Here is a 25693-nt window from a genome sequence, read left to right as displayed (position 1 = left end):
CAGGTGTCTCCTTCCCTTCTTCCACTGCATTTCTTTCTCTCTAACAAATCTCCAGACTCATCAGTCCCATTCCTGCCCCACCAGCATCAGCTCTGCAAGGGCAGCTCCTTTTGCCACTTCAGCCAGTTTCTGTTTGTGTTGGGGTTAATGCTCTACCCCAGGGCAGGGATTTCACAGATCCCAGGAGGCCCAACCATGGTTCTTCACAAACAGAGAAGTGAGAAACCCAAAGAACCAGCACATTTTATGCTGCAGAATATAGGCAAATCTGGCAGCCATGCAAATCACACAAAGCAAACATTGTGTTTGGTGCTTTGATTGTATCAGGCGAAAACTCAGTGAGTAAACCTGCAGAGGCCCTTCCCTGAAGTTTGCTGCCACTGTGACTTCAGGACTGAGGACCTGAAGGCTCAGGAATCATGGATGCACATGAAGGCTACATTATGAATGTCAATATTGTCAACAGATTTCAAGGGGAGAAAGCAGAACAGCTCCAACTGGCTGCTGTGCCAGAGAAGAGAACTGTAGACAGGTCTTCAATACATGATCTCATTATATCCTTCTACTGGGGATAAGAATAAAAGCTACATCCTTTCCTAAAAGAAGGGCCTACAGAAGAGAACAGCTTATGGGCAGTGATCTGATGGTCTGCTCTGTGGTTTTCTTTAATTTAATGGTCAAGTAAAGTGGGTGTATAGAAGACACTTACAACCTTTTATTTAAGGCCTTAAACCCACCTGCACACAGGCAGACACAAAGAGGAGGGAACCATTGGCCTTCTTGCTATTCTGGGCTGCATTCCAAAGAGCATGGCCAGTAGGGTACCTCCCAGATAGGGGGGTGATCCTCCCCTCTGCTCTGCCCTGGTGAGGCCACATCTGGAGCACTGTGTCCAGTTCTGGGCTTCCCAGTTCAAGAAAGACAGAGATCTGCTGGAGAGAGTCCAGTGTGGGGATACATAGATAATGGGGGCTGTGAGCATCTTCCTTACAAGAAAAGGCTGAGAGACCTTGGGCTGTTCAGCCTGGAGAAGAGAAGGCTGAGGGGGTCTTATCAATGCTTATAAATATCTAAAGGGTGAGAGTCACATGGATGGGGCCGGGCTCTTTTCGATGGTGCCCAGCAACGGGACAAGGGGCAGCAGGCACAAATTCAAGATAGGAAGTTATGCATGAACATGAGGAAAAGCCTCTGTTGTGAGGGTGACAGAGCCCTGGAAACCTGGCTGCCCAGACAGATTGTGGAGTCTCCTCCTTCTCTGTAGATATTCGGAACTATAGGACTCATGGGATGCACAGACAGCCCTGGGTGCTGGCTATGCAAGCACTGACTCAGATGTCACAGAGCAAAGCCATCACTGCAAAGGCCACAGTGAGCAACTGTCAGATGATAAAAGATTCAGACACTGCTGACTGAGGCTGGATTTAAGCTAGAAGGGAAAGGCTTTGTATCTGATTACCAACCCACCGCAGCAGTCACTTCCCTCCCCGGCTGCACTATTTTGACCTCGTTTCTGAAAATACACCATGAGCTGTTTTCTCCTCTTAACAAGTCACTGTTGTGCTGGAAACCGGGTTGTTTTTGGTTGTTACAGCCAGACAGTGCTGCAGGCTGCTCCTTGAAGCACAGGCAGCTCAGGACAAGACCAGTTCTATCCTGATCTTTGCATATACCCCATGTAGCCAGGACTCTCTCTCAGAAAGTCACTCATATTGAACGTGCCTCTAAAAGTGAACTGTGACAAGTTTTCAGGCATGTCTGCAAGAAGCAAGCTGCTCTGTATTACCCCAGTTTCCCAAGCACTGATGACATGGTGTTTCATGCTGAGATCCAGCTGCTGCTGCCCAGTGCAAAACCAGCCAGGTCATGGAATGGTTTGGGTTAGAAGGGAACTCAAAGATCATCCAGTTCCAACCCTCCTACAGGCAGGGCAGCCAACTACTACCTCAGGCACCAGCTCAAGGCCCAGGGCCCCATCCAGCCTGGCCTTGAGCACCTCCAAGGATGGGGCACCCACATTCTCTGGGCAGCTGTGCCAGTGCCTCACCACCCTCTCAGTGCAAAATTCCCCCTGATATCCATTCTCACCTCTTTCAGTTTAAAGCTGTTCTCCCTCATCCTAGCATTATCTACACAAGTAAAAAGTTGATTTCCCTCCCATTTATAAGCTCTCCTCAAGTGCTGGAAGGCCACAGTGAGGTCTCCCAGACACCAGCTTTGCCAAAACCAGTCCAGAAGGAGAACTGCTGCCGAGTGCTTCCAGCCCAGAATCAGTGGACATGAGACTAGGAGACACTGTCCTCGCCAAGAAAACCACAGCCTTTGTTTTCTTGCACCTCTGCTTTTACTGACAGCTGATTACGTTCCTGACACGTCCAGAAAAATCAAAGATGACACTGCAGAGATGGTGCAAACATCTGATCCTTTACTCCTACCAGACCAGGACTTTACATGTTAGCTGACACACTTCAGGAAGTTCTGCACCATTCTCCTTTCAACACCCCAAGGGAGGACAGAGAGCACAGAACAGTACTTGTGACCCTCCAGGTGTTCCCTTGAGATCTGCAGGCTCTTGTCACAACAGGGAGCCGCAGCAGTTAACTCACACCACTCACAGCATCACACTGTGGTGGAAGATAGCTGGTATTTAAGCATTCTTCTTGATGCAAAAGAACACAAAGCCCCATCCTGGAGTTCTCCTGGAGCTGAACATGACGCAGATGGGAACAGCTGAGCTGAGCTGGATGTGGGGCACAAGCAGAGCTCCAGCCCAGGCAGCTGATGCCCGGAGCACCACGTGGCTGGCACTGGCCCTGCTGGTGCCTGAGGTATTCACACCATGTGTGGAGCCAAGTGTAGGATGTCTGACAGCATTTGCCTTTGCACTGGCCATCGTGATGATGCAAAAGGAGCTCAGCCTGACGGCGCAGCATGGGCTGTGCCAGGTTTGCTCACTCCATGGAACCCTGGAGCTCGGGTGCGAGCAGTTTCCTAGCATAGCCTTCAAACTTTACAGAGCTAAGAGAAGCAAACGTGGCTGTTAGAGGAGCTCTGCTGTCCACGTAACTGTGGCAGCAGCAAGAAGAGAGAGGGGAGCTGGATGTGCCAGCACCGGCCAGTGGGCAGAACAGGAGGGATGAAAGGTTGGGAGCTTCATCAAAAAGAGAATTATTTGTCTTGCACTGAGCGCATTGCTTCATCAGGGTAAACAAAACTGTAGTGAAATTAAAGGGCTCTGACGGTGAATCAAAGCTATTGAGTGTGACGGAAAATAACCAGAGCTGAGCAGGGGGCTGGGGCACAGCTGAGCGCTGCAGAAACAAAAAGGGTCAGAACCAGAGTGGGGTCAGCCACTAAACGGCCAAGATAAACATGCAGGCTGTGGAGGCCCTCAGTGTTGTGCAGTTAGGAAACAGGTCCCTGACAGACAGCGTTGAGTCACTTTGTCACTGCGCTGAGCTCTGACCTTGCTTCCCCATGCCCTCTGTCCTCCCCTGCTGCTGGGCTCCTGGCCACCAAGCTCCATCCTGCAGAGTGAGCAACAGGGACAGAAATCAGTCCGTGCAGGAGCAACAGTGTATTACAAACTATATTTTAGAACTTTTGATCCGACATGTAAAAAACCCCAAAGACAACATCCAAATTCCTCTGCTCAAGCCAACAAAAATCATGCTGTCTTCGTTCACATTGGTATATTCTTTTCTATGCCTTTCTTGCTGCAGTTTTGATGACATTTTCCTCTGGCTCTGTTTTCAATCCCGCTGAAGATAAATACATGCCAGCAGCAACAGTTGCTGCAGATCCAGTGTCAGAGTGTGACAGGCATGCGGATGGCTGCTGGTGGTGGGGGACGCACGTTGGGGACCTGTGATTCCCGGTCACATGCCAGAATGTGATCCAGGAAAACCTTTCCCTCGATCTCCTTCCTATCCTCTGAGCTGTCAGCTTTCCCCCTAGCACCTGGAGCCATGTGGTTTGATTGGCACAGGGGGTTTCTCTTAATTAAATGAAGCCAAGACAGGAGAAATGTAGATTGAAAGCAGGGGAGCTATCTGACAGCAGGGTAGATGAAGCCGAGAGTGCAGGAAACACCTTTGAATGTTTATTTACAGGCAGTCGCAGCTACTTGGACCCTCCTTTACTCATCTCTGGACTCTCCTGTAGAACTTTCAGGTGGATCCAAAAGCTTTTTAAAATCCAAGATCCCTCTCTGTCATCTGTCAGACCATCATCCTGCTGAACAGAGACCAAATTCAAGGATAAATCTGGAAACAATCACCCAAATGCACAGGCAGAAGACAAATGTTTTTACACCAGCAGCAAAGTGGCGAGGCCAGACTCTTTTCAGCAGTGTGCGGAGACAGGACAAGGGGAAATGGCCAGAAGCTGGAGCATAGGAAGTTCCGCACCAATGTGCGCAAGAACTTCTTTACAGTGAGGGTGACGGAGCACTGGAACAGGCTGCCCAGGGAGGTTGTGGAGTCTCCTTCTCTGGAGATATTCAAGACCCGCCTGGACGCCTACCTGTGCGACCTGGTGTAGGGATCCTGCTTTGGCAGGGGGGTTGGACTCGATGATCTCTGGAGGTCCCTTCCAACCCCTACGATTCTGTGATTCTGTGATTCTGTGAAATGAGGACCTTCCAGGGAGCCAGCTGCTGTTCTATGGGGATTAACCACTGTACAGATCCCTTCCAAGTGGCAGTTTTCTTGTTCTGTGGAGAGTTATTGCCAATACAACCGCCTTAAAGCACCCAGTAATGCATGTTTATACTGCTCTGCCTCTTAAAAGTGCTAATCCATTTGCTCAGAACAACAGGCATTTTTCAAGACCAAAGCAGTTGGTAGTGGAGAATTTCTAAAGCAATGCAGAGTCATGACTGGGCACTGAGAAGTTCTTCCTAGATGCATTCTCTGGCCACAGAACTACTTAAAATGTCACTTTAATGCAATAGGGTTATTTATACCTGTGGTGCACTGCATATCAATTGATCAAATTGCAACTTAAGAAGGGTCTGAAGTGCTTGGAAGCACAGTGTGTTTAATTAATAATGTAAAACAAAGCCCAGCAGAGGACAGACCTCACCAGTGCAGTATATGGGGCTCTGCAGAAATGAGCATCCATTAGACTTACTCAGAGCAGCTCCTTCCCCTGAGAACCCAGGTGCAATCTATCCTTTGAGCCACACATTGTCCTTTGGAGTCAAACCTATTGTAGCATTAACATCAATTATGTAAAGCATAACCTGTAAGAAGATGTAGGCAAAAATAGCAGCCTACCCATCCTGGCTTATCAAGCTGTGCCTTATATGCTCTGACTCAGAGGCTGGGTATAAAATATAGTTTGTAACATGCTGTTTTGTTCCTGCATGGACTTATTTCTGCCTCTGTTCCAGCATGGTATGTCTCTAGTGTGTAACGTGGCTAATGGTGGCTTTGTTCTGCTTTTCCTTAAAGGCAAGCAGGTCCAGAGGAGGCCATGAGGATGCTCAGAGAGCATCTCTCCTATGGATACAGTTGAGAGAGCTGTGGTTGTACAGACTGAAGAAAAGAAGGCTCTGAGGAGACCTCATGGTGGCCTTCCAGCACCCAAAGAGAAAAAAAGGAAAGTTGTAGGGATAAAGGGTAATTGCTTCAAACTAAAAAGGGGTAGATCTAGATAAATATAAGGAAGAAATTGTTTGTGATGAGGGTGGTGAGGCCCCAGCACTGCTGCCCAGAGAGCTGTGGGTGCCCCATTCCTGGAGGTGCTCAGGGCCAGGCTGGATGGGGCCCTGGGCAGTCAGAGCTGGTGAAGGTGTCCCTGCCCTTGGCAGGAGGTTGGAACTGGATGAGCTTTAAGGGTCCCTTCCAACCAAACCATTCCACAATTCAGAGCTTTCTCACTTTCAGGAGCTTTCAAATCTGAGCCTCTTTCCACCTTCTGTAATTTCATTCCCTTGGATGTGAAGCAGGCTCTTTCCAGGATCCCTGGAGCTCCCCAGTGGCAGCCCAGACTTCCAGTCTCATGCAGGAGCACAGAGCTGCCCTGCTCAGCTCTGCAGCAGATAGACTGAACTGTATTGAAATGCCACAAAACCTTTCTACCCTACATTAGCATCTATAACACATACCCACGTCAGAAATAAAACATTTTTTTTTCTGAGGCCCAAGCTGTTTCTATTTCCCCTTCCAGCAGGCCACCCCCAGGGGATTTTCATGGCTGGCCATCGTGCAGCCCCTGCCGTGCTGCTGGCGGCCGCTGGGCCTGTCCCCACCTCCGTGCGTGGGTCTGGAACTTGCAGATGGGGACTTCTGTAATTTCCAAACTGAGCCACTGCCTTTGTCCAACAGCTCTCTAAAAAACTCCCCCTGGGGATGCACACGAGGTCATCTATATGTGAATAAGCCAAGGCTACCACCTAGGAGTGGAGCTGGGGCTGCATGTGCCCACCCTGGGCAGAAGGGAAGAACATTGGGCTTGAACATGGCCATGGCTGCCAGAGAGGCCTACGTGAGCTGCTCCTGGTCTCTTCGTGTTCTCAGGGTGTTTTCCACTCTGATCCAATTTTAACTTAAACACCAATTCATGCATTGGCATCCCACGGAGCTCTGCTCCCTTTCTTGTATGTTGCACAATGAAGAACAGGAGCAGCATGCCCAAAGCTATGCACGTACAGTCAAAATAAAGTGAGTATACAGCTAAGTTCTGCTCTAAATGCTTGCTTTCTCATTGATGCAACTCAGGTGAAAATTTGGGATTAAGTTAACAAAATTATGTTGTAATTACACAGCTACTGGAAAGGGAAGAAGGGAAAGGGAAACGTAAGAGGAAAAAATGTCATTTGATGCTCTGCAAGAAGAGAAGTAAGTTCAGCTCCTATAGGATTTTACATGGGAAACAAGTGCAATGGCAATCCCAGGCAAAGGTGAGCATGGAGACTTTTCTATCTCCATCCTAGGACAGTAAAATTCCCTTCATGCTTCACAAGACATTGCAGACCCCTTCCCCTGCCAGCCCTGTCAGGCTCATGTGGCAACAGGCCAGCACATACAGTGCATGCTCCCCTATGGGCACTTTCATTATCTTCAAATCCAGCACTGAGGCTCCTGCTGCAGTAAGAAATAGCCAAACTTTTCTGCCCACGGTCTCTCTGCTGATTGCCACCTTCCACAGCTGGCTCATTTGCTCCTCATGCTTGGATTTCAGTGTTAATCTCTATTAAATGGTGTAGTGTTAGTAGGACAGATGCTCTGTTTTGTTCCTATGGAAGGGTTTATGCAAAATAAAATATGAATGCTTAGAGCTGATGGAGGTGCTCACTGCTACAAATAGTCAACATGTTACTCGTGTGAGGAAGTGCTTGCAGCATTTGAAAAGCTATACACAAAAATTCTAATGTGGTTTTAATACAGTGAAAACATGTTTTCTTAAAGCTTGAATAACACACGATGCAGGGTCACTCATTGATAAGTACAATGGCTCACATCACCAGGTGGTGTAAATCTGGTGTATCACTGCTGATGTGTGTACAGCCTCATTGGTTCAGAGCAGCCAAGGCCACAAAACTCAGCAGCACTCTGTTATCACTGAAAGCACCATTTCTTGAACACTTGATGGAATCACAGAATCACAGAACGTTGAGTTGGAAGGGACCTCAAAGATCATCTAGTTCCAACCCCTCACCATGCGCAGGGCTCCAACCCCTAAAACAAACACTAGATCAGGCTGTCCACACTGCATTACTACTCATGCTACCAACACCTGCCTGGAAATGTCAGCACACCTTTGATTTTGGGCTCTAAGCTGTGTCCTGCCTCTCGCTTTTCAGAATCTGCATCGGTAAAATAATGCCCATGAGCTCCTGCACAGCTCCTCCTGCCATGAAATACCTGCAGCAGATGATGTTTACAGAATCGATCCCAGAAAGAATCAGGTCTCCCTCAGGATGATGTGGAAGAGCAAACAGAAGCTGATTTTCTGAAAACCTCAAAGTGCATCGACCAAAATGTTATATTCAGTCTCAAATGAGTGAATCTTTAAATCATCATCCTCTATTAATGTACATCAGATAGTGACAGTTTAGATAAATTAAATTTGGGAAGATTGGAGGTAATGCTGAATACGGTGACGTTCTTGCAAAAGGAGACTCTTCATCTAGATTTAGTGCTCACCCAACACAGCCCTGCCAAACTCCTGTGCAACAGGGAGCTCTTATTCCATGAGTTTTGCCAGCTAGGTGAACACAGTGCTTAAGGGAAGAACCGTGTCAGCACCTGCACCCAAATCCATACCATTAATTGATATATACGTGTCAAGGCTGACTTCCATCAACCTTGCTGAGGATTCACTGAAAATTGTTGTGGCATCTTTGCAGGGTTCTAGGAAATTGGCTGCAAGCACCTGAAGGTGGATGCTTTTATCTGATTTAACCAAGATCACTCAGGAAGCTCTGATCAAAGAACAAAACCTTAAGTCTTCATTTCCCCTCTCTCACTGTAAGCAATATACAGTAGGGCCCAGACCAGACAGGGGAATCCTAACAATCTGAAACCAAGAGCACGTCTGTACCACAACCAAGAGAGTTGAGACCACAGCCAACCGAGCCTGCCAGCACCTTGGGGATGTTAGGCAGGTGTTTGAAGGCTCCCTGCCACAGTGGTACCTGATTTAACTAAATTAAAGGCTACTCTGTACACCTGCTAGGCAGCTGTGTGCAATTACAGTGTTGGAGGCAGGCACACTGACACAATCCATCCGTTTTTTTCTGCGTGGCCACCCAAGTGAATTGAAATGTGCTGCTCTCTTCTCTGTGTTCAGCAATATCTGTCCTCACAGTGAAATTAGAGTTTATTCCACGTGTCTGGCTGCTTTTCCCCAAACATGTAACGCAATGTCACATTCAAAGAGATGCAGTTCCCACAAGAGTTCCATTGCCTGAATTTCTCTGCTCTTGCTCACCTCTTTCCCTGCTGACACAGACAAAAACCAGTACGGAGAAACAGGCTTTCACAGTCTGCTTCTTCTCAGCATTAAGCAAGACTGTTTACCTGTTTCCCAAACAGAAGCCTGCTGGTTTTCCCCTTTGCTTCTGTGGCCTCAGAAAGAGAAAGAGCTTTAAAGTGGGAAAAACCCCCACAGAATGAACGTGGGAGATCTGAAACCACTGCAGAACCAGAGCTAGCTTTTGTGCCCTGGTGTCTGGACTCCAAGTTGACCCATTAACTGTGAAATACTCAAAAAACTGTGGGCTCATCTCTCCAGGATGGGCTGGACATGAAATCACAAGGGGTAGGTGAGCTTCTCCTGAAATTGCCTTCCTAGACAAATGTCCTTGCTGGCTGGCTGAGTACAGATGGTCTCTATGACTTAGCATCCAAAAGAGGATAAACAAGGGTGTGAGCTCATGGTGGTGTTAGCAATCATTCTCAGTTGAAAGGAGCCCTCATTATTTTTCTGCCTTATCTTTCTCAATAACCCTAATGGCAGCATTCTTCCACTCTGCTGCTCAAAATCTCTTCTTGAAACAAAAAGGATGCAATATTAATAGCTATTACCAATGAGCTTTTAAGAGCAAGGAGAAGAACTGGCTGAAGTTCTTCCTGGCCTTCATGAGGTGGTCCAGGTACTCCTCCTGGCCTCCTGGGAGGGCAGCAGCCTCTGAGTGCCCCAGCAGCTTCTCAGAGGCTTCAGATCCCTCACAGAGGCTGTTTGTGGGATGTGGCTATTCACTGCTTGGCCTGGGAAGACACTGAGCTCTCCAGTTCTTCCATATAGCCTCAGACAAGGCATTACCTAAAGTTAGCCCTGTGAAGCCCACAGCACAACAACATGTGTGGGTGAGCACCTAGAACATCCAGGTCATAGGAACATAGGATATCTCATGTTGGAAGGGACTCACAAAGATCATTGATTCTGAAACTGGCAGGCTTGGAATCATGGCCACTTCTCTGGGGAGCCTGTTCCAGATGCTTCAGTGGTTTCAAAATGATGGCACCTCTCTCCTCTGAAACAATCTGGGATGAACAGCTCAAGATGGGTCACAGTGTGAGGTGCGTTGCAAAGCTGAACCCAAATAGCCTTGTTGGGAGATTAAAATAATCTGAACGAAATGCGTGAATCTCCTGATATTCTGTGTGATGCTGTGGAAGTCATCATTTGAAACATGATCCTTTTCAGAACAGATAAAGACAAAATGATTACTTATAAAAGAAGATGCTTATGAAGCAAGTAGTAAATTAAAAAACAAAAGGAACTCATTACCAAAGTATTACCGCAAGTAACTGAGCCCCCATTCAGCAGAAAGTCAGGCTTTGTCCCCCTACCTGTCATAAAACTATTTAAATTGTAATAAAATATGCAAAACCCTCTGCAAATGCAGGTGGCCGTGTGAAATGCGTGCTGATGGGAGTCGCGTGGGTGGGGATGAGCACAAAATGCTGCCTGAGGGTATGCAAACTGAAAACTGACACTGAAAGTGTCCTAGGGCAAACCAGCCCCTGTGTTACGTGACTGTAACCCAAGCAGAAGCCATAGCTTGTCCTGTCCTCGTGCATCTTAGCAGGGCAGGTGAACCATACGATGCACAACAAAAGTAGATGCAAGTAGATGCTGATGTAAGTAGAAGCATTTGTTCCACATAAGCCACACTGTCCAGCATGAGCCAGCCTGCAGCTACCGTCCTCTCCACTTCAGCAGAGAAGTGCAGTCTGAAATAGCAGGTCTTGGGGTGAGCTTTTGGCAAGGAAATCAAATTTCTACTTCAATACTGATTCCATCCTGGCCAAATTCCTTCATCTCTCTGTGGCTCAGGCTTACTCTCTTCTGTAAAAAGGTGAAATAAATCCTGAACATGCTATTGCTCCCCCTCTTTAAGCAGACCACAGTACGTTATGGTAGATATAGGAAATGGATCAGACAGACTCTTTAAAATGCTACAGTAAAATCTCTAAATTGAAATACTTAGGCAAAAGTTGTTCTGGGTAAGTAATGCTAAGAATGTTATGGGCACATCCAATTAGCCTTCTTCAATCAGGGTTTTTTTTTTTACTCCTGCTACAGTCTCCCAGAACACCCCCTTGTTACCCTCTTACTCCATGGAAAAAATGACTATTTTGTGCTCCTTGCCCTTGCTGGTAGAATCATAAAATAAAGTCACAGTATCATAGAATCATTAAGGATGGAAAAGACCACAAAGATCACCGAGTCCAACCACCAACCAGCCCATCCTCACCCTGCCCAGTGACCACGTCCCACAGTGCCACATCTGGAACACCTCCAGGAACGGTGACTGCACCACCTCCCTGGGCAGCCTGTGCCACTGCATTAACACTTTAGGAAAAGAAATTCTTCCTAATATCCAGTCTGAACCTCCACATGTGCAACTTGAGGCCATTCCCTTGTGTCCTATCGCTGTTACCTGGGAGCAGAGGCCGACCTGCACTTCAACACAATCTCCTTTCAGACAGTTGTAGAGAGCAATGAGGTGTCCCCTGAGCCTCTTTTTCTCCAAACTGAACCATCCCAGTTCCTTCAGCCACTCCCCATAGGACTTGCCCACTGCTAGCCCAGATTCACCAGAGTTAATTTCTTCCCTGTGAATGGGTGCAGAAAGAAAATAAGCAGCAAACCTCCCGACTTCAGCAGAAGCACCGCAGGGACTGAGCAGCATCCCCCCCATTACAGCCCCAGTGCAAGCAGAGCTGCTCCCAGCCACAGAGCAGCCTCAAGGCATCTAAGAACCTTGCCAGAAACTCCTTCGTGTGAGCAGGAGTCAGCTGGGGTGAAACACAATCTAGCAGTGCAGCAAAGACAGCCCCAATTTGCATCTGCTACAGTAATTCCTCTTCTTGTAACAACTCATTTTCCCGCACAGCCTCTCCCAGCAGCTTTTAAATCCACGTCAGTCACTTTCCTTTTGTCAAGCCTTTGCAGAAGGTTCAAAAGAGGTCTTAGGAGACCGAGGGCATGAAGGGAAACAGGGAATCATCCTATCACGTCCCTGAAAAATAATACATTTTAATATAATTCAGCTATTTCATTCTCAAATCCTTCAGAACACCAGAGCACACACAGAGCTGGGACCCGTTCCTGCGTCAGCGCGTTGCTGCGCTTCTCATCTCATCTTTCTGGTTAGCAAGAAGGCATTTCCTCGGTGTCTTTGAAAAGGATATTATTGCAAAGAACATAATCAGCTTCCCCTGCATCTTCTTGTCCTGAAACGTTCCTTACAATGGAACAAATCCAGGATTTCCATGTGAGTTCCCATTTCCAATCTGCCAGCCAGCGTTCTGCTCTTGCCTCTCCCCTGTGTGCTCCTCAGACCCTAACACTGCAGGGAATTAAGCTCTTTGTCTTAGATCCCTCTCTTCCAGCTGCCAGCTCAGCCCAGAGGAACTCTGGCACCTCAGAGCACGCAGGTTTGGACTGGGTGAGCAGCCCGAATTTTAGAGCTGTTCTCTTCCCACAGGCATGAAGACATGGGTGCCACCCATGGCTGTGAGTAAATTCAGGATCAGATGTTGCTGAACTTGTCCTGCCCGTCACTTCTAACCTCGCTTGTATCTGCTCTGCACATCACATCTCCCCTCTGCATCATCAGCCTCTTGCTTTCTCTCCTTGCACCTTGACAACTCTAGTCAGAATATGGGGAGATCGGAGTGAAGGAGGGCTTTGGCAGAGAACACAGAGGCTGTGTGTTCAGTCAGCTTGCCAACTAGGGAGTTAATAACAATTTAGGATACTTGAGGCAGCGTGGGGATCATAAAGCAAGGCTCCCCTTGCAGTCACGTGGAATTGATCGATAAAAAAACAAAACAAAACCCAGCTCATTTGCACACACAAGAGTTCTTTTCCTCAGCTTTGCAGAGGAATGCAAATGCTACGCAGCCTTTACATCGTCTCACACGGTTTGGCTGATTATCACACCTCTAATTCCAGTTCACAACTCCACATGGCACTTTCTTATTATGGATGTGCTGCTGACATGTGCAAAGGCTGATTAGATAGCGAGACAAAAGCCAAGGAAATAATAAGGACACAACTCCGCTTTTTAGAGATTTACTTTACTGTAGGCACTTGTGTGCACAGCTGAACTTGTCTTCAGAGCTTGATCTCTGCCCTTTCTGAGCAAAAATGTTTCAGCTATTGAGTGAAATCTTCCAGAAAGATACAACACATCACAGTATGTCCCAGGTTTATCATTCTACCATCTGTCAGATAGCCAACTATTCCTCACTACCTTTATTACAGCCCTTACAAAGCTACCTTCCTAATCCTATCAGTGGGATGAGAAATGCTTTTGCCTTTATATGCTTATCTCACCTTGCACATGTACCCATTCTTTGTAGTCAAATCAGGAAAAAACTACCCCAAGAAGAGCAAGCACACAGTTTTTCAAGTGAGCAGCCACCTGGGTGGCCAAGAGAAGTCTTCTGGTTATGTGCCACAATGGACAGTCTACGTAGGAAATGTAAATGGATGGGCCTTGTCCTGGTCAGTTGTGGGATCTGCCCAAAGGCCTTTGTAATACGGAGGTCCAGAAAGACTCCAAGCCATGCACTGCAATAGGTAACCATGGCTTTCTGTAGGATCAGCCTCAAAGAGGACTCCACAGAACTACAAAAGATGCAGAAAAGGCTGATAAGGTATATGAAAGTATGGGGTTACTTTTCAGATTAGGAAAGATGAGTGGAGGAATCAGGATTGGGATAAAGATGGCAAAAAGGGAAGGGCGCATTGGAGGAAAATGGTACATGGAAGGCTCATAACAAATGAAAGGGAATATTCCTGACACATCACGTTCTTCAACTGCAGAACATCATACGTACTACAAGTTTGTTTTTGAAAAGCAATTGCACAAGGTCATGGAAGAAAAACTCATCAGGGCTACAAAGCACCAGCTCTACCTCAGGACATGAGCCACAAAGTGCAGGAGGCTGAGAGAGTGCGTCAAGAAAGCACCTCATATTCCTGTCCTGCTCTCATATTCCTCCATGTATTTGTTACAAAAAGAGACCACCCCCTCCTTCCCCCCCCCCCACAATCCAAAGTAAACACAAAATGGGGGGAGGGGGCTCAGGCTGTTGTTTTCAGAAGCATGAAGGGTCAAGTCCAAACCTACGTGGCCTGTTTATTGCAAGGTATTGCAACACCAGAGATGGGATCTAACCTGCTGGATGCCTGACTCTTAGCAGGAAAGAAAGTAAAGAAGCAAGCTAGGATTGCACTCTGCTTGCAGTGCCTTACAGATGTACCCACTCTGCAGAACACGCCTGGGAAGTAAAGAAAATCAGAAGCCCCATTACAGAGCAGCTGGGAGGCTGGAGCCATTGGCATTAGCTGCTAGCTGACTTAAAGTTTGCTCCTGTAGAGTTATCCTGCACAGCAGTGGCTGCCATAGAGAGGCTCTCATGTCCCTGTTGTCTCCCATGGCTGTCACAGCACCACAAAGCCACCCCAGCAGATCTTCAGCAGCAAGGGGACTCCAGCTATTCCCCATCCCTGCATGGGGAACAAGCCTTCAATGCTGTGATTTCTGTGTGTCCAGTTTTCCTCTTGCTCAGGGGGACTTTCCCTTCCATGTACACAGCCTCACAGGTGTCAACTTTCAGCCAAGGAAAAGCACAAGTGGTCCTGACCCATCCCCAGCTCACTCCAATGGAGAGGCAGCATCCCATGAGCTCCCAGTAATTAAATTTTAATGAGATGCTCACTCGTGTTCTTTGCAGCAGGCTTTCATTTCAGCTGGCAGCTCGCACCTATAACCCAGGCATTTCTCTGCTGTCTCCTCAATCAGAAATGGTTTTGTCATTCTTGAGTATGACCAGGTTTCTGCCTTAGCCTCCATGTCTCAAGCTTAGTCTTGCTGCTGGGATTTCTTGCAGGGAGCTTGGTTACTTTGCTTTGTGCTCTCTACAGAAGCTTCCACTGCTGATTTGGGGAAAAATCTGTAATGATTTACACTGCAGTCCTTGTTTTACAACCCTTCGGTTTTGGGTTCACACAGATTCCATGCAGCCTCCAGGCACTTAGTTTTCCCATTGCTGATGCAGGAAGGATCTCCATATAGTTTTAAAGAAGGACTTGGCTGATAGAAGGGAAAATCCGGTATCCTTTTAGGAAAGAAGGAAACAAGCCCAAATCTGACAGCTAACCTCAGCTCATGTTCCCTGGGGATTTGGCCAGCTGGAGATGCAGAGGTCCTTGAGGCAATGTATGTAGTGACCAGGATCCATTTGCTCTCACCTCCTTCAGCCAGACAAGGGCTCTGGGGATGCTCACTGTCCCCAGACAGTGGTGAAAACAGGCACAGGGCAGCCTGTGAGCTTCACATCGCCATTAAAATCAACAAATGATTTTACTTGGTTCTAAAGAATTACATTTCTATTTTCACACCTCTGTGCCTCCTGTTTGGGAATGCACTGAGTTTCTACTCACTTCACAGTGCCATTTCTTCATAGCTCCAAAACTGATTAAGAAGAACACCCAGTGAAGAAGTGTAGAATAGGGGGTGTAGATGGTGTAAAAGCTGTGAATATCCAAAATATGTCATAATAAATAATCTGACCTTTTTCCTTGCAATAATATGCATTAAGATTGAAGAGAATTGAGGACTGAGATTAGTACTCTCTCTCACCAGCACCCCCTTGCACAGGTGTCCCCTTGAGATGCTGTATGCTACCACAGCAGACTGCTTATCTGAGTCCTAGGTGAAGATGAAGTAAAGATAACAAATGCAATTAAAGATGCGAAATAAAAACAGTGCTCACAGTGCAGAGGGTAGGGGCAGCTAAATGCCTTCAGATATTGTGTATCAGCTATGCTGACAAACCATCAGCACAAACGGCTCATTAAAACAATCTGGCCTTTTACCAGGACCAAACTCACTCTGTCTGATAGTGCTGAACACAGTGCTGACTGCAGCCACCTCTGACAGCTCAGCTGAGTGCCACACACACTGGGTGGGATTTGAGAGCAGTCTGAGTAGATGCTGCTCTTCTCCCACCAAAGGCATTTTCAGTTGGTTCTGCGGCCCTTTGAGTGTGGAACAGGTACCAAAACTCAGCTCCCAGCAGCTTCAACATGAGACAGCAGCCATTTTGGTTACTCGGAAGAAGAGATCTTCCATCCCCCTACCAGCATCCATGTGTGCTGAGAGGCAATGGCAAACTTCCCTCTGATAAAAATGCAATGCATGCCCTCTGCTAACGCCTCAAACTCACTGACGCCGTGGAATGCCTGAATTAAGTAGATTCCTCTCAGATATTTGTTTTACACGATAGATTATTTATAGGTAGTTTCAAATGTTCCATCCTTCAGTTAATCGTTGGCTGTGCAGCTTCTGCTATCACTGTCCCTTTTGATTTCCTTTGGTTTTCTCCACTGGAGACCAAAGCTATCTATTTTTAGTGCTAGGCCAGGTTATGTGAGGATCTGTAGTGCAGTGACAGGTTGCTAATACAGATGCAGTCCTGTTGTTCCTCCGACTGATCAGTGGGGATGTCACCCCACGGGGCAGTGCTCGGTGTACCAGGCACTGCTCAGCTCAGGCCTGCCTTACGGACTGTCCTGGATTCAACAGGCTGTGCTTCATTTATATCAACCATCCTGAAAGTAGCTTTTAATACTAGGTGCAATCTGCTTGAAACACAGATCATAGAATCATCACAGAATGGCTTGGGTTGGAAGGGACCTCAAGGGTCACCAATTTCCAACCCCCTGCCACAGGCAGGGCCACCAACCTCCAGAACTGGTACTAGAGCAGGCTGCCCAGAGCCCCATCCAACCTGACCTTGAACACCTGCAGGGATGGAGCATCCACAACCTCTCTGGGCAGCCTGTTCCAGCACATCACCACTCTCTCTGTAAAGCACAGATCTCACTCCTCATTGAATCCCTGACACATGGGTAGAACAGACCTACGGGGCCCCTCCTCTAAGCTCCCCCCTCCAAGCAGACTGAGTCAGCTATGGCTTCCTTGAGCTGATGCTACTATTGCAGCAAGAATCTTTCCTCTGCAAAGCTTTCATCTGCTTCATTTCTCTGGTTATTGCTAGTTCATTTCTCCATTGTCTGCATTCCTTCAGTTGGTTTCTTGTCCTATTCCTTCTTGTTCAACATCTCTAATACACTATGCAGTAATTTTGAAGAGAGTTTATATTTTCTGTAGGATAAATAAAACTATACAAAATCACTCAAATGGAACTGAACTATGCAACTAACCAGAAATCCACTAGACTCTACTCCTATAGACTATAGACTATGGACATCATTCACAGCAGATGTCTCTTAGCTCCTCACCAGTCTGTGCATATATGTCCACTGCTGTTCTCCGAAGGGGAACCCACTCCAGGTACTCTCTGCTCTGAAATGTGTCCTCTTACCCCAACTGGATGCCAGAGGACAGACATCTCTTGAGGTTTGAATGCTGCTGGAGTTCAAGAAGCATTTGGACAACACTCTCAGACATAGGGTTTGAGTTTTGGGTGCTCTTGCTTGGAGCCAGGAGCTGGTCTTGATGGTCCTTATTGTTCCCTTCCAACTTGGGATATTCTATGGTTCTGTGATTCATTACATCTTCCTCCCACTGCCAGTGATTCTTTAAGCCACAACCGCGTGATGCCAGCAGAAAGCAGCAGAGACCTCACATGTCCTCCACTCCTCCCAGCAACACCACCAGAGAGGCAGGACTTGTCCCAGGAGTCCCTTATGCTTCGTTATGGATCTTGTATGGACTGAAATAAAGCCACAGGGCCAGACGGGCAGCGTCTGTTGAACAATCCAGCTACTGTAGTTCTGAGCATTTCAAAAGGCCCCTTGTTCCCCTGCTGAGAACACAGCCTGGGGAAACAGCTGTTTTCCGATGTCTGGAACAAACTCTGAAGAATCAACAGGATGTTGTTAATTAATATCAGCTAATCCTATCATCTCTCTTCAAGTTAAGTCACCCTAACTTTATCCAAGGAGGAGCAGAGAAAGGACAAGCTAAGAAGGGAACTCCTCTGTGCCAGTGTGCTGGGCTGTGTTCGTGAGCCAAGCACGGCTGCATGACCTTTCCAGCCCAGCCAATTCCTGCCAGCTACACAAAGATTGCTCCTGGAGCAGTGTCTTGCTCTCAAGACCTAAGCCTTCACCTTTCAGAATGAATCTGTAATGACAATAAAACATCTCCAACAATTTTGAGGTGTTCAATCACACTTCTAAGGGCGCACCTCCGCATCCTTGAACTGCTTTTAGGTTGGACGAGAATAAAGTTGAAAGTGGAAAACAGCCAAATCCCAGCAATTCCAGGGTCCTGCTGATCCCATAAGCCCAGCAAACAAACTGCCTTAACAGCATCTTTTAAATTGCACTCCTGCAATTGCGATTGCAGCAGAAGTCAGTCTAGGATAACAGCTTCTTGTATAGTTATTCTTCTGAGAGTCAGAGCCATGAACAGCAAAGTAAAAGTAGGTGGAGGCAAAAGAGCACCATAGTACTCCCAACGGAGGCAGAAAGGATGAGAGTGCAATTTTGATCATGTGTGGAAATGGTTAACTGCTGTGGATTCTCCTTCTCTGGAGATATTCAAGATCTGTCTGGATGTCTACCTGTGCAACTACAGCAGGGAATCTGTGTGGGGGGTTGGACTCGATCTCTTGAGGTCCTCTCCAAGCCCTGCAATTCTGTGATTCTGTGATTAGGGGATGTAAATAGAGATCCTGCCTCATTTGGCATGCAGACACTTCAGGCTGCATTCGTTAAGCTGTGACATCATACATGCAAGTTCTATTTGCATTATTTTCTTTTGTCATAAAAATAAGACAAATTATTATATTACAAGGTAATTAAGATGGTTTTCCAGACTCATGTACCTTTAGATATCATCTGCTTTCAGCAATGGGCTAATGCTGCATCTGTTCTCACTCACAGTCAGTACCAGGCTCCCTTCTGTCACAGCTTCTCCTCTTCCACCTCAGTGAATCTCCTTTCCTCTCACACTTACATTTTGTAGCTCTATGCAGTATTGATCCCAAACTTTGCTGTTAGTTTCTCTCTTTCAGAGAGAATGATGCCATCTGAATCGCAGCAGAATTAAAATATACCTAAGACAAGAAGGAAATAAAGTATGTATGCATCTGCTTGGGAGAGACAAGGGGCCAGTAAGGACCACAGCCACATATACTCCCAAAACAGGAGCTCTGTCTGCCAAAACCAGCTACAGACTCTAAGCCAGGCTGCTCAAAGGGAGCTTGGCCCCGCTGGTCTTGCAGACACAAATGCTTCAGAATGAGTATTTACAGAAAGCAGCAGCACAGGGACTGTAGGGGGGCAGAAATTAGTTTTAAAAATAAGGTCTCAGGCATTTCACCACGCTTTGTCACTGCTTTTCTTCTTCCTGACAATCAACCACAGAAATTTCACAGCTTCCACATCCTGGAGCTCTCTGCAGTACAAGATTAATCGGCACTGATCAGTCAGGGCTGCACATTATCTAAAATCCCTGTCAGCTCAACAGAGCATGAAAACCAGGAGAGAAAATCATTAACAAACCAAAGCAGTCTCAGTTTCTCATGCCTGATGGTTTTAGCTGCTTCTAAAGAGAAGCACGATTTCAGGTTTTTATGCAGTTCTTTTACAGCAGCTGCTGGGTGGCCGAGGAAACGGGCCCAAGCTGCACCAAGGGAGGTTCAGATTGGATATTGAGAAGAATTCCTTCATGGAGAGGGTGGGCAGGGCGTTGGAATGGGCTGCCCAGGGAGGTGGTGGAGTTTCCATCACTGGAGGTATTTGAGAGATGCATGGATGTGGCACTAAGGACCGTGGTTTGGTGATGGGATCAGATAGGTCAGGTTCATGACTGCACTTGGTGATCTTGATGGCGTTTTCCAACCTAAATGATGCTGTGATTTCGGACCAAGAGGAGAAGACATTTCCACATGGGCTGAGCCTCAGAACTGCTTTAAAGTTATTCTAAACCACAGCAACTTGGGGATGTATTTCAGCCCTTCTCACTGGGACAGACAGAGCAATGTAGCAGGGATGCACATTTGCACTTGTATGTATGGGGTCTGAGATTGATTTCAGCAAGCTAACACCTAATTTAGCTCTAATTTAGACCCAAATGATACCCGGCCAGCACACTGACAAGGAAGGAGCCCTCAGGATTGCTCAAGGACTGCAGCCAGGCCTGCCTCAAGCCCTTGGCACCAGCTCACTGGGCCTCAGCTCCATGCCCTACAGTGCAAATCTACACATCCTGAGAGAGGCAAGGCGCAGGCTGAGCAGCTCCTGGGCAGCTCAGTGAGGCCAAAAGCATCCAAAGGGAGTGGTTTGAGGCACAACACCAGTGCATGTAGCAGCTCTGGCCTCAATGCAGCCGCCTTTGGACACAAGGAAGAAATGCTTTCAACACTGCACCTTTTGCATGTGTTATTCAATCTGTTGTGGAATGGATGGTGTCCTTTAAAGGGCAGAGCAATGAGCCTCACCGGGGTCAGAAAGCTGTCCCCTTCAGAAATGCCAGAGAGCCTATCCATTACAGCACACCGCCCTGCAGCAGCCAACAGCCATCCTGCCTCACAGACAACAGTGGGGAGGAGGAAACTCTGCTGGAAACAGTCCCCTGGAAAGCTGCTCAGAAAGCATTCTGCAAGGTGTAATAGCAACAAGCTACACATTTAAACTAGGAAATAACGCAAAGCTTTTCTTTGTGACTGACATTTCCCTGCAAATCAGTAAGGCCGTTTGGGGTAAAAAAAATTAATCATTTGTAAGTGTTAACCTGGTTCCCAAAAAGGAGTCCAGACCCTGTGGGGTTTCCATTTGCGAACATGGGGGGCACAGAGCTGACCAGGTCACACTGTAGAAGAGCAGTGGGGACAAGTAGTGCAAATGCAGTGAACATTATACCTTCAACCCATTTTTTTAGAGCTGTCACAGACATTGCAGGTTGACACAGACAGCATTCTTGGGACAGGATGGACTATTTCCTATGGAGGAGGAGAAGCATTGACTGCAGGAAGCAGACCTGCAGCTGTGACCATTGCTCCTTGCACAGAATCCTTTTGCAGATGCTATTCCTATCCCAGTGGTGAAACACAAGAAGAGGGGAAGCTACTGGCTCAAGGTGCCAACAGAAACCCTCAAGCTGCTTTAAGGCAACACAGAACAAGGCACAGTATACCTCAGATTTAAAAATTGCTCAAAACAGGAGAAAAAGAGAAGCGTTTAGTAGGACATCTTACATACATCACGGTTGGTCACTACGTAAATCACAAAGCACCAAATGATAGAAAAAACAGCTCTCTGGGTGGGCAGCCACTCAACCATCAACAGTAGCTCCTAGTCACTACATCTGTATGCACCTCTCTGCACCACCCATACGGTCCAGCACAACTCACACTGGTTGCTGGATTTAGTGTAGTGACTCCAGAGTGACACAGCCTGAACAGGAGCCTTGCAGGCCTGCTGAATGAGTCTGTCTCTCTAATCTCTGCCTGGTGCTGCTGACACTGTAACTCATTTTTAAACCTCTTGGTCACAGGGCAGAAACTTTCAGCAGAACTCGTGGTCTTCGGGGAACCACGGCGCCGTGAATCAGCTACCATTAATCAATATAGGATATACATTGAACATCACCATTTCTCCACTGCCCTTTACTAATCCAGATCCTGTTGTGTCCCAGCAAATGTATGACGTTCCCCAGCTCAGCCCCTGCACTGCAGTTACCTCTCCATGACCAGGAAAAGTTTTTGATTAATGGAAGTGCACCTCAAACACAACTACACAGCAGACGGTGATATCAGAAAGATATGTTCTTAAACAGGTAACTTATCAGATTGATATGCATTTCTTTCCTACTTAAAATTCATCTTTGAATGTACAGTGGTGGCCCTAACTCAGCAGTTAGTCACTGTTTTTCAGTGAAAAGCACATTATTCACAGTCTCTTTTGAATGGATTATGTAAGGTTTGCTGTAAAGCTGTAATATCACTCTTTTCCTATAGGTTATTTCCGTGTGTTAGAAGTGTCAGCTCAGACATCCACCCCTGGTGCAAAATAACATACATATAACCCCCTGCAACAACTGCACAGTTCAGTCAGTAGAATTTGGAACCACAAGAAATTGTTGCTCAATTACCCGATACCTCCACCCAGAAGGACCAACATCCCCACATCCTGACGGGAAGCATTGCTTATCCCTACCTAAGAGGCCATGAGGGTCAGACCAGCGTCTCTCCACACTTTTGTACTGCTCCTTCCTCTTCTTGCTCCCCCTGAAGCTCCCAAAACGCTTCATGAGCTGCAGCATACAGCCGTGCAGCAGCAGCTGCCGGTCATGCCCCGTCGCGAAGAAGAAATCACAGCTGTAATCCAAAGGAGGCACAAGGGGCAGAAATGTGTCACCTGCACCCACAGAGAACGGGCAAGAAGATAAAACTCCAGCAGGACCGTGCAGTCAGGAAAAGAGGGCAGCTTGCTGGAAATTCAGCCCCCAGGCACTTGGTTGTGGTCTTGGTGGGGAGAGGGTCCCCAGCAGGATGCCGAGCCTGGCAGGTTTGTAATTCCGGCGTGCAGGAGCCAGCTGTGAGTAGTGGGATGGGATCAAAGTCTGCCCAGCCTGCAGCCCACGGCTGTCAGAAGCCTCAGTGAGTGGAACATTTCCCAGCAGATCCACTCATGCAGAAAGTGTCAGTGAGTGCCCGGTAAGCTCCCCTGTTTAAAAACCACTAACCGTGCAGAGGCACCACGAGCCCTCTTGAAGGGGATTGTCATGTGCAGCACAGCATGATGACTCTTTAAAAGGCTGTAAAAGGAAACCACCCCTGTACAGACAATTCCTGGCACCAGGCGACTCAGGCACGCTCGCACCGTGCCATGACATCACCCAACTATTTTGATTCATGAGCGCGAGGTCTTCGCAGGGACAGCCTGGCCCTGCTGCCTATTGATGAGCTCAGACGTGCCCAGCCCTCTGCAGCAAATGACGAATGGCTGAATGGGAACAAGCATCTGCCAATTCATAACAAGAACTGAAACTGTTTCCAAAGCTAAGCTACAGGCTGGACTTTCTCCAGCGACGAGCCCTCCTTGTGCTATGCATATCTATATGCTTGGCATAGATTGCCCTATTCAAATTTGCTGTCTGCAAAGCAAAAAGCTCCTGGGACAGCCGTTTGCAGCACAAATCTGCTTCGTGGTCTTTTCAATGAGACAAGCATTCCGTGGGCTGTTGTTCTGCCCTACAGGCAGATGTGTATTATGGTAAGCTGTGTGCCTACTTGCATTGAGCTGTTTTCTAGGAAAGGGATGAGCAATGTGGGCTACAGCTTGGCCAGGTGGGAAGGGATGCAGGCATTACCCAAGTCATAATCAAATTACCAGAGCAAGCCTTGCAACAGAATCACAGAATATCACAGAATCATAGGATATCTTGAGTTGGAAGGGAAACATAAAGATCGCTGAGTCCAAAACCTGGCTCCACACAGCACCACCCAAAAATCAGATCATAATTATGGTAAAAGTTGTGTTAAATTGAAAGCTTTATCTCAAAGTCTCAGTGCCAACCTTTCCTCCAGCCATCACTGGAACCTGATGCTCAGATCTTTCAAAAATCAAACCCTATGCTTCTTATCTAATAGTGTCTTATCTTTTTAAAACCTAGGAAGAATTAAAGATCACATCTTATTTCTCCAAAGAAACATACTTTTCTCTTTGTGCCCATGATTGCTCATGGGTCTTCATATCCTTAGAAAGATAAAGAAAAAATGGCCAGGAATACTGGCAAAAAGACTTTCATCAACGCAGATTGCTTGCAAGCTGTGGTCTCTCAGAGATATTGTAGCCACTGAGGAATCAACACAGGGGTGTCCCAAGACTTCAGGGACCCAGAAGGACACTAAAGGTGCCAGCAGGTCCCTCAGCCGCCAGGGATTCCCTTCATCTACCCTGTAGAGAACATGGAAGAAGCCAGTAAAAATGGCACCTTTATCCTTTCAGCTACCGAACAAAAGAGCAGATGAAATTATCAACAAGTCAATCATCTTGTTTGTAGGGTTCTCTTTGATATCCAAGTGAAGAATCACAAAAATTATTTTAAGGCTTTTCCCAGTTTTTCCCCTCCTGACTCGTCCTCCTATTTGAGCACTAACTCTGTGGCTCTGGCCACGTGTTTCAGCTCTGCATGTGAAAGTCCCCATTCTTCTCAACAATTGTTTGCATAAAACTGCCCATCTTCTCAGTGCTTTAAGGGAGCCCCTTCTGCAGACCCCCCTTGGGGCTCACTGTTCACCCACTGCAGAAGGGAAGCATGGGGAGCAATGAGAAGTGTTTAGGGACTGGGAAAAGAATGACTCACTGTTACCTACGTGTATATATATATATTTGTATACTTGCAGCAAGTGTCAAGCTCTTTGCACTCTGCTGGCCTTGTGAAGCCATCATATTTACCTCTGCAAGCAGACCCAGCGGGGCAGGCTTTGGCTGCCCCCAAACATGTGCCATGGGCCAGCTCTCAACCTCCTTCCATGAGAGTTGTGACCTTCACAGAAGTTCCTCTTTGAAAAACAACTCCCTTACAGCAAAACCGAATCTCCTTTGCTGCAGCTTAAGCCCATTCCTTCTTGTGTTATTTACTGTGCACATGGAAAACATATTGTTTCCTTCTGGAACAGCCATCTACGTGTCTGAAGACAGTTATCGAGTTCTCTTTGAGTTTTCCCTTGCCCAAAGACACGAATAATGCTCCCACAACACCAAAATAATCTGGACCTCAAGTTTCCCCTCCTTCAGAAAGCATTCCTTCCTCTTCAGTAGCCAAAAGACTGCTGAGAAGGACTTAATGTCATTGGAAACCGAAAAATTTAAATCCCTTTTTAATGAGATAAAAATTGGTATTGCTTCAGTGCAGAAACAGCCTCCTTTTCAATTGAGGCCAAGGCTAAAGAGGAGCTGATGACCTCTTTGTACAGGGCCATTGCACTGGGAGGACTCATTCCCCCTTATTAAGGAAAGCAGCGAGACCCTAATGCTTCTGCTACCAGCAAATGAAACAATAGTGCTTAACAACCGACTTGAAGAGTAATTTGTTAAAAAAAATGCACTAAGTGCTTTGAGAATAATGATTTTGTCTCCGACTGCTAATGGTCTAACAGATACTACCACATTTATACCAGCTACTATGTCTTCTAAATTAGTGTATTGGAAGAATCTTATATAATTAATAATAAAAAAAACGGGCTTCAAAGAGATCCTTTGGGGTCTCTATGTTCTGGAGATTGAAAACACAAATCCCTTCCAAATAACCATGAAGTGGACTCCTGTCAAATACTTTAAAGCCTCCCAGATTAGTCATAGTACACCATGCTTCTATCATGCAGAAGAATCACATTGTCCCCTTCCAAAAACCATACACAGGTTTTCTCTGAAAGGTACCAAGCACTGGACATCTTGACAAAATTATGTTGGCAGAAAAATCAAACAAGGACTCTATTACAGGCATTACATGCTTCTGTAACATCAAGCAACCCCAAGTGAATCATAGAATAGCCTGGGTTGAAAAGAACCTCAAATACCATCTAATTTCAAATCCCATGCTGTGGGCAGGGTCACCAACCATCAGACCAGGCAGCCCAGAGCCACATCCAGCCTTGAAGCAGCACTGTGCTGACAGACTGTCCTTGCAGATCAAGATGCTGAATCAGCTTTTCACAGCAGCTTTCCCTCACATTAA

The 25693-nt window shown here is 46.9% G+C and overlaps 1 protein-coding gene across 5 annotated transcripts in view; it reads right to left on the bottom strand.

Annotated features, from left to right (window-relative positions):
• PRKAG2 (protein kinase AMP-activated non-catalytic subunit gamma 2) overlaps positions 1 to 25693 on the bottom strand; it is a 189874-nt gene that overhangs the window by 71075 nt on the left and 93106 nt on the right. The window contains exon 1 of one of the 5 annotated variants that reach the window (XM_090143169.1): positions 22168 to 22749. The exons of the other annotated variants lie outside the window; for them this stretch is intronic. Within the exon in view, the coding sequence (XP_089999295.1) occupies positions 22168 to 22273 (106 nt within the window). The 5' untranslated portion in view covers positions 22274 to 22749. Of the gene's footprint in view, positions 1 to 22167; positions 22750 to 25693 lie in introns of those variants that run through there. 5 annotated transcript variants of the gene reach the window in all.

The sequence above is a fragment of the Phasianus colchicus genome, chromosome 6 (genome assembly GCF_987193195.1).
Source record: "Phasianus colchicus chromosome 6, bPhaCol1.hap1.1, whole genome shotgun sequence".
Lineage (NCBI taxonomy): Eukaryota > Metazoa > Chordata > Aves > Galliformes > Phasianidae > Phasianus > Phasianus colchicus.
This window is presented reverse-complemented; position numbering and strand designations above follow the sequence as displayed.